The 9,850-nt window shown below is 43.9% G+C and overlaps 1 protein-coding gene across 1 annotated transcript in view; it reads right to left on the reverse strand.

Annotated features, from left to right (window-relative positions):
- Positions 1-5,711: 5,711 nt before the first annotated feature.
- Positions 5,712-9,850, reverse strand: part of LOC111960838 (protein FAM221B) — a 17,810-nt gene continuing 13,671 nt past the window's right edge. Inside the window, exons 7-8 of the mRNA XM_070443264.1 lie at positions 9,191-9,308; positions 5,712-5,729 (exon numbers count right to left, since the gene is read on the reverse strand). Coding sequence (XP_070299365.1) covers positions 5,712-5,729; positions 9,191-9,308 — 136 coding nt within the window. The remainder of the gene's footprint in view (positions 5,730-9,190; positions 9,309-9,850) is intronic.

Raw genomic sequence — 9,850 nt, forward strand, 5'->3', positions numbered from 1 at the left:
TTCCAAATTCTCAATTTAACCCATGGTCCTGACTCATTGGATAAGAATACCTTATGCTATTACATAAGAATGGATTTGAAGTRGATTTATTTATATCCACGGCCAAATTAATATTATTAATCATACATTTGGGATGTGGCACCAACTCAACAAAAACCCATCTGTGAGTAAACAATATACTTTTCTATTTTTCATTCTCTCGATACAAAAACATAATATATGACATAATATCTGCCATATCTACTTCCTATTTTATAGGGTCTTCCAAAATGTATTTCCTCCTATGTTACATCAGCATCATATGAACAGCCAAGTCTGATATGCAGAAGCAAAGAGGAAATTGCACAGACACACCAATCAGAAAGCTAAACCTTGTTTCCCCCATCCAAATGGTTTATTGGGCCTATAAATAGGCTATTATGTTTACTTATTGTATAATTTTAGGAAGTGCATAAGATTGCTGAACAATGCTATACTTAGTCTCAATAGTCTAAAGGAGATTCCTCTGTTTGTCTGCTTCCCCTCGTCTACACTGATATGAAAGATCCTGAAAGGTAATAAATGTCACATTTCTGAAATCCCCCATACTGCTATCTCTAACCCTTTGTTTTCAGATTACTGCAGATGAAGCATAGAACACTAGGAAAGGAAGCCACTAGACTATTGTGATTAATTCTCCATACAGGTAGTCAAAGCTGAGTTCAAATACATGTGTTTTAGTTATTTTTGTTGTTGTTTGAGTTTCAAATAACACAGCCCAAAACAAGGACTTTTATTTAAGTAAAAGGTTATTTGTCAAAAAACAAATAGTCTTCTAAATTGTAATTGAAAGCATTTTCAAATACCTATTTCAAATTCTATTTTCAAATACCTAGGATAAATGTATGGGAGTTTATTTGAGTTAGTGCATTTGAGCGTAGGACACAGAACTGAGTAAAATAACGTACTTTACTCTGAAAAATGTAATCAGCCAAAATAATCCACGCAGGAATAACAAACCCTAACACACACGACTAACACAAACCAGGAATAATCACGCACAAAACATAACGGGAACCAGAGGGTTAAATAGGGAAATAATAATAACTTAATGGGAACCAGGTGTGTACACTCAAGACATAACAAATGGAAAACAGAAACATGGATCGGTGGCAGCTAGAAAGCCGGTGACGACGACCGCCGAACGCCACCCAAACAAGGAGAGGCAACAACTTCGGCGGAAGTCGTGACACCTATAAAACATGACTGGTATCAGTTTACAGTCAGGGCAGGTAATATAACATGCCTGAGAGCTACATCAGAGAGGCTGGCCTAGTTATTATGACAGAGTCAACAGAGCCGTTTCGATGACCAGCAATGAGAATGATGGTACTGTGATATTACATGTATTTCATTTAATCTTAAACATACTGTATATATTCAATATTGTATGGTAAATTGGAATGGACATTAAGTATCCAATACAAGTGTGTCTTTTAGAAAGAAAACATACAGTGGGGAGAACAAGTATTTGATACACTGCTGATTTAGCCTTTTTTCCTACTTACAAAGCATGTAGAGGTCTGTAATTTTTATCATAGGTACACTTCAACTGTGAGAGACGGAATCTAAAACAAAAATCCAGAAAATCACATTGTATGATTTTTAAGTAATTAATTTGCATTTTATTGCATGACATAAGTATTTGATACATCAGAAAAGCAGAACTTAATATTTGGTACAGAAACCTTTGTTTGCAATTACAGAGATCATACGTTTCCTGTAGTTCTTGACCAGGTTTGCACACACTGCAGCAGGGATTTTGGCCCACTCCTCCATACAGACCTTCTCCAGATCCTTCAGGTTTTGGGTCTGTCACTGGGCAATACGGACTTTCAGCTCCCTCCAAAGATTTTCTATTGGGTTCAGGTCTGGAGACTKGCTAGGCCACTCCAGGACCTTGAGATGCTTCTTACGGAGCCACTCCTTAGTTGCCCTGGCTGTGTGTTTCGGGTCGTTGTCATGCTGGAAGACCCAGCCACGACCCATCTTCAATGCTCTTACTGAGGGAAGGAGGTTGTTGGCCAAGATCTCGCGATACATGGCCCCATCCATCCTCCCCTCAATACGGTGCAGTCGTCCTGTCCCCTTTGCAGAAAAGCATCCCCAAAGAATGATGTTTCCACCTCCATGCTTCACGGTTGGGATGGTGTTCTTGGGGTTGTACTCATCCTTCTTCTTCCTCCAAACACGGCGAGTGGAGTTTAGACCAAAAAGCTCTATTTTYGTCTCATCAGACCACATGACCTTCTCCCATTCCTCCTCTGGATCATCCAGATGGTCATTGGCAAACTTCAGACGGCCTGGACATGCGCTGGCTTGAGCAGGGGGACCTTGCGTGCGCTGCAGGATTTTAATCCATGACGGCGTAGTGTGTTACTAATGGTTTTCTTTGAGACTGTGGTCCCAGCTCTCTTCAGGTCATTGACCAGGTCCTGCCGTGTAGTTCTGGGCTGATCCCTCACCTTCCTCATGATCATTGATGCCCCACAAGGTGAGATCTTGCATGGAGCCCCAGACCGAGGGTGATTGACCGTCATCTTGAACTTCTTCCATTTTCTAATAATTGCGCCAACAGTTGTTGCCTTCTCACCAAGCTGCTTGCCTATTGTCCTGTAGCCCATCCCAGCCTTGTGCAGGTCTACAATTGTATCCCTGATGTCCTTACACAGCTCTCTGTTCTTGGCCACTGTGGAGAGGTTGGAGTCTGTTTGATTGAGTGTGTGGACAGGTGTCTTTTATACAGRTAACGAGTTCAAACAGGTGCAGTTAATACAGGTAATGAGTGGAGAACAGGAGGGCTTCTTAAAGAAAAACTAACAGGTCTGTGAGAGCCGGAATTCTTACTGGTTGGTAGGTGATCAAATACTTATGTCATGCAATAAAATGCAAATTAATTATTTAAAAATCATACAATGTGATTTTCTGGATTTTTGTTTTAGATTCCGTCTCTCACAGTTGAAGTGTACCTATGATAAAAATTACAGACCTCTACATGCTTTGTAAGTAGGAAAACCTGCAAAATCGGCAGTGTATCAAATACTTGTTCTCCCCACTGTAGTTACACCCTGATCTGTTTCACATGTCTTTGCTTGTCGTGTCGCCCATCTTCCCATTATCCCCTGTGTATTTATACCCGTGTTCTCTGTTTGAGAACACAGGTCCAAATCTCTCTGGGTGCTTATTGACTCTGGGGACGACGAGAGCTTGATGGACACTACCCTGGTGTCGGCGCTGGGCATCTCCACACAACCACTCTCCATTCCCATGGACACCAGACCATTGGACGGACGCTTTATTGGCAGAGTCACCCACACTACGTTTCCCATTAACGTGAGAGTGTCGGGCAATCACAGTGGGAGTATGCAGTTCCTGCCCATTGAATCCCCTCATGCACCCATGATTTTGTGGTTCTCCTGGCTCCAGAGGCACAATCCTCTGATCGACTGGGCTACTGGCTCTATCCTGGGTTGGAGCCCGTTTTGCCATGTGCATTGCCTGAAGTCGGCGCAGCCTGCCCCAGGACGTCTTCCTGCGGGCTTGGGAGAAGCCCCAGACCTCTCTGCCGTTCCCGCGGAATACCAGGACCTCCGGGAGGTTTTCAGCAATGCCCGTGCCACCTTGCTTCCTCCGCATCGGCACTATGGCTGCGCCATCGACCTTCTCCCGGGCACTACATCTCCTCGGGGGCGACTTTATTCCCTGTCGGATCCGGAGACCAACGCGAAGGGTATATTGAGGACTCTCTCACTGCTGGGTTTATACGTCCTTCTTCCTCCCCCACCGGCGCAGGGTTCTTCTTTGTGGAAAAGAAGGACAACACACTGCATCCGTGTATCGACTACCGGGGTCTCAATTTCATTACGGTTAAAAACCGTTACTCGCTACCACTTATCTCCTCAGCTTTCGAGCCTCTCCAGGGGGCAACCATCTTCTCCAAGTTGGACCTTCGGAATGCCTACCATTTGGTTCGGATACAGGAAGGGGTAGAGTGGAAAACTGCTTTTAATACGGCTAGTGGGCACTACGAGTAACTGGTGATGCCATTCAGACTGACCAACGATCCCGCAGTATTCCAGGCCCTGGTCAATGATGTGCTCCGGGGCATGTTCAACCGATTTGTGTTTGTCTACCTCGATGACGTCTTCATCTATTCCCGGTCAGCTCAAGAGCACGACCTCCATGTCCGACAGATCCTCCAGCGTCTCCTGGAGAACCAGCTGTTCATGAAGGCGGAGAAGTGTGAGTTCCATTGCACCACCATCTCCTTCCTAGGATACGTCATCGTCGCAGGGAGTGTGCAAATGGACCCTGACAAGGTGAGAGCGGTGGTGGATTGGCCTCAACCCACATCCAGAGTGCAGATGCAGCATTTCCTGGGGTTTGCCAATTTCTACCGTCATTTCATCTGGGGTTACAGCATCCTTGCTTCCCCTCTCTCTGCACTCACCTCTCCCAAGGTGCCGTTCATATGGTCTCCAGCAGCTGACAGGGCGTTCTCTGACCTCAAGCAGCGATTCACTACAGCCCCCATCTTAATCCATTCAGACCGGTCGACGCCTTGGACGTCGGAGTGGGGGCTGTCCTGTCCCAACACTTTGCCCAGGACCAGAGGCTGCATCCATGCGCCTTCCTTTTGCATCGCCTTAACCCCGCAGAGAGGAACTACGACGTGGGAAATCGAGAATTACTCACTGTCAATATGGCGTAGGAGGAGTGGAGGCAATGGTTAGAAGGGGTAGAAAAGCCATTTTTGGTGTGGATGGACCATAAGAACCTGGAATATCTCTGCACCGCCAAGCACCTCAACTTCAGGCATGCGAGGAGGGGTGGCCAGTCCTCTTCTGACTGTGCCGGGTGGAGAGTATAACAGAACATGGCCAAGATGTTCAAATGTTCATAGATGACCAGCAGGGTCAGATAATAATAATCACAGTGGTTGTAGAGGGTGCAACAGGTCAGCACCTCAGGAGTAAATGTCAGTTGGCTTTTCATAGCCGATCATTCAGAGTTAGAGACAGCAGTGGTAGAGAGAGAGTCCAAAACAGCAGGTCCGGGACAAGGTAGCACGTCCAGTGAACAGGTCAGGATTCCATAGCCACAGGCAGAACAGTTGAAACTGGAGAAGCAGCATGAGCAGATGGACTGGGGACAGCAAGGAGTCATCAGGCCAGGTAGACCTGAGGCATGGCCTTAGGGGTTAGGTCCCCCCAGAGAAGAGAGAGAGTAAGAGAGAGAATTAGAGGGAGCATACTTAAATTCACACAGGACACCAGATAAGACAGGAGAAATACTCCAGATATAACAGACTGACTCTAGCCCCCCGACACAAACTGTTGCAGCATAAATACTGGAGGCTGAGACAGGAGTGGTCGGGAGACACTGTGGCCCTGTCCGACGAGACATGGGCAAACAGGCAGGATATAACCCCTGTTTTCCAGTCCCTGTTTTCTAGTCCTCCCGGTTCTTGACTTTTCTGCCTGCCCTGACCCTGAGCCCGCCTGCCATACCATTCTGCCTGCCCTGCTGATTCGAGCTGTCTGCCATCTGTTCCATCTGACTCTGGAATTGGTTTACGAACTTCTGCCTGTCTCCGACCTGCTCTTGCTCGCCCTTGTCTATTATTAATATCAGAGACTCTAACCATCTGCCTCCTGGTCTGCATTTGGGTCTCATCCTGTGTTGTGATACTATGGAGGAACAATGGGTACATTTTTGAAGATGCACATGCTCATCCCAGAATCTTTGTATGTGTCTATTTTAAAAGGATAACGTAAGGACATTAACAACTTCATAGTTATGAACACTATACAATTATGGAAGAAATTAAATGTATATTTACAAGAACAATATCACTCCCTAAAAACACTTTTATGGAACAATCCTGAATAGCTTTTCAGAATTCACCATTAAATTGGTCCAGATGGAAAACTAAAGGCATAGAAGACTGTAAATGACTGGTAACAGGAATAATTTATTTTCATGAAAATAATTTTTTGGGGGATGACAAAATTACATGTCACAAATTTTTTATTTTACATCTTTTAGACATCAGAGAACTTTGAGGGAACCATATTTGAGTCAGAAATGATGTTCATATGATAGGGAAGATATACAAAACCTTGCAGAGAGCCTATCCAACTGACAATCTCTTAGATTTTTTTTTTACTATTGTACTTAAAAGAACTGCTTACGGTACAAGATGGAGGGAAGTTGGAAATAAATAGTAAAATTCAAGTTAATGAAAATTGATGCTTAATCCAGTATTAAATAAGTATAGAATTTATTATACAAGAGACAAAATTCTGAAAATTAACAATGAGTCACTCAATGACTCAATAATCCATATTTCTGGGAATATATAAAGTCCGGAAGTTATGGGTGGAGCTAGAAAGTTGGCTGTCAGAAGATTACAATGTAACATACTTTAACTGTCTGTTTTAATTATTTATTATTTAAATTTGAAATAGCATGGGCGACCGGAAAAAACGAATTGGACAATTTAAGGCCAAGTGGCAGACAAAATGGAGGCACTAGGGATGGAGGTGTGAGTATGCGGGTCTGGGCAGATGAGATGTAGACAATGTTTGTGTGTGTCTTGTTGTGATTTCCTGTATTACCAAATGAGGAGAGTTACAACAACACACAGTCAGAGTTATACTTAATTTATCTTTAATAATATGAGCTTTACCTAGCCCTGTGACTTTCAACAATTCACTATCTATAATGAATTGTTGAGAGTCCCAACATAATGGCAACTGAGATCTTTATAGCAAAGATACACCTCTCCAACTTACATGATGAACACGATCTAGGAACTCTTCACAAAGGGCATTTTGCTTGAGAAAGGAGTATCCTTAGCCAGATTGCATTCGTTATAAATTATCATCAGTTTGGTCTCTAAAAACAAGGTTTAATCTCGTTCCTGGTACTTATAGTACAAAACATTACCTCATCCAAGGCATAACTCAATTGTCAACTCTATATATCCCTCTCAAGTAAACCTGCTCTTCGCCCCACTCATGGACAAGCTCACTGAGGGGAGTGACTTGCGCACAGACATTGTGGAGCCAGAGATAATTGGTTCCCCCTTATCACGCATCCTTACATGGTTTTACAATACTTCACATATGAAGAAATGTTCATTCTGTAATCCTCCCTTTCTGATATTCTGCATTTACCAGAGACTTGTAAAAGACAAGCCTGACCTTCCCCTCTCTGGCCCAAGTGACTGAGCCTAGTTGAGAGGGAAAAGTGCAACTGCCAACAGTATAGTCAAAGGGATACATCTAATGAGAAGTATCTCACATAAGCATATTATGTAAATAAACATCTTATTTACTCGCCACAGTCTGTAAATTGTTTGTTCATTGTATCTGGCTTGTGTAATTTTTTGTAAATAAATAATATGAATAATAAGAAGTAATGTGGATGTCATTAGTTTAAAGTTGTTCCAGTCAAGATAATTCAAAGATAATGACCCTTGAATGATGATGATTAACAGCCTTTCTTGTGCTGTCTGACAAGGCGTAGGTGTCTTCAATCTGCCTGTTAAAACAGCATTTTCTAAGGGTGGGGACCTCTGCAAAAGCATGTATGTGTCTCCTGTTGAAAACAGCAGAGGGAAATGTCAGTTTGTTGCTTTAAACATTTTGACTGCAAAAAAGACAACCTGGACATACAACAATATCTAATTCTGTAGGACCAAGAGGAACAGTTGCAACCCCCAGTGGAACACAAACATTAGAATTCTGAGGAGAGTGAAGTAAGTTGAGGCCAATGTCAAGTTGAGCAATGTAAGTGTTTTCTACCCAAGCGTTGATGCAAGGCATTATCGTGGATACGAGGTAACAACAGGGGCTGCTATGTTAAAATTGTTTTAAAAAGTACAAAGTGTTTGTTAGGTGTTAAGCTGTGTTAAAATATTACTAAAAGACAAAAAAGTATTGTGATTGTGTTGAATTGTGGTTTGGGAAATAAAAACTTTAAAAAGGTTAGTGGTATATTTAATTCAATACAGACATTTGTAGTGCTTAACTTACCCTGTCCCAAGGCTCAACTTATCTATACCGGGATATGGACAAGCTATGTTTTCAAAACTGTTTACATGAATTCTGATTATTTCCAGGGATACACAACATCCTGAAATATACACTATAATACAATTAGTGGATTCGGCTATTTCAGCCTCACCCGTTGTGACGGTGTATAAAATCGAGCACACAGCCATGCAATCTCCATAGACAAATTGGCTGTAGATGGCTTACTGAAGACCTCAGTGACTTTTCAACGTGGCACCATGCATAGGATGCCACCTTCAACAAGTCAGTTAATCAATTTCTGCCTGCTAGAGGCTGCCTCGGTCTGTAAGTGTCTTGTATTGTGAAGTGGAATGTCTAGGTGCAACAACGGCTCAGCCGCGAAGTGGTAGACAACAAGCTCAAGAAATGGGACTGCAGAGTGCTGAAGCGTGTAGCGCGTAAAGATCGTCTGTCTTCGGTTGGCAACACTCACTACGGAGTTCCAAACTGCCTCTGAGCAGTCAAGCAACAATAACTGTTCGTCGGGAGTTTCATGAAATGGGTTTCCTTGTCGAGCAGCCGAACACAAGCGTCGCTGGCGTCGGATGATGTGGTGTAAAGCTCGTGCCATTGGACTCTGGGCAGTGGAAATGCGTTCTCTGGAGTGATGAATCACGCTTCACAGCTCTGGCAGTCGACGGACCAATGCAGGGTTTGGCGGATGCCAGGAGAACGCTACCTGCTTGAATGCATAGTGCAACTGTACAGTTTGGTGGAGGAACTGGGTTTTTTTATTTGGTTCAGGTACAGCATACATGACTTCTAGAGATTCTGTGCTTCCAACAAGTTGTGAGGCTTTCCTGTTTCAGCAATGAATGCCCTGTGCAAAAGCGAGGTCCATACAGAAATGGTTTTGTCAGATCGGTGTGGAGAACTTGACTGGCCTGCACAGAGCTGACCTTAACCCCATCCGTTCTTTGTTAGAAAGAATAATATATTTCCTTGACGGAGTGATGCTGAATATAAAAACGGCTCACTTACCAACTCTCCCCTAAAGATTTTCTATTCAACGAAACGTTTCGTAGTGGCTGTGTGGAATTTGGTATAATGTTCAGGACTTTCCTGCTCACCGTATGGCAGGCCTGCTTTCTCCTGGACTGCTCAGTGTCGAAGAACGTTTCATGCTTCTCCCAGTGCTGGTCACATGAAGCACACAGGAAGCTGGACTGGAAGATAAACAGCGACATCCTGGGGGCATAAGACACCATTGCTCACATGGAGTAAACATGGCGACGGAGAAAGAAGGCAAACGTTTTACATGCCCCCAGCCGATTGTGTTTTTTGTTTGTTTATTTGCAACTTATTTTTATATCTTATATTTTTACTTATTTTGTACATATGTTCGCTAGACACTGTGGGCCTGTCCGACGAGACATGGGCAAACAGGCAGGATATAACCCCACCCACTTGTAAAGGAAAGCCCCACACCATAGAGGGATATCTTCAAACCACAAACTACTACCGAGACAAGACCGAGTATAGCCACGAAGATCCCAGGCACGTACCCGAGAGGGGCGCAACCCAGGACAGGAAGATCACGTCGGATCCAACCCTCAAGTGCGCACCCCTCCTAGGGACGAAGGAAGCGCACCAGTAAGCAGTGAATCAGCCCGTAATAGGGTTAGAGGCGAGAACCCCAGTGGAGAGGGGGGAACCGGCCAGGCAGAAGAAGGGTGTTGTCGCTCCAGTGCGTTTCTGTTCACTTCTCACCTTTGGGCCAGACTACACTA

This window comes from Salvelinus sp. IW2-2015, linkage group LG4q.1:29 (genome assembly GCF_002910315.2).
Source record: "Salvelinus sp. IW2-2015 linkage group LG4q.1:29, ASM291031v2, whole genome shotgun sequence".
Taxonomy (NCBI): domain Eukaryota; kingdom Metazoa; phylum Chordata; class Actinopteri; order Salmoniformes; family Salmonidae; genus Salvelinus; species Salvelinus sp. IW2-2015.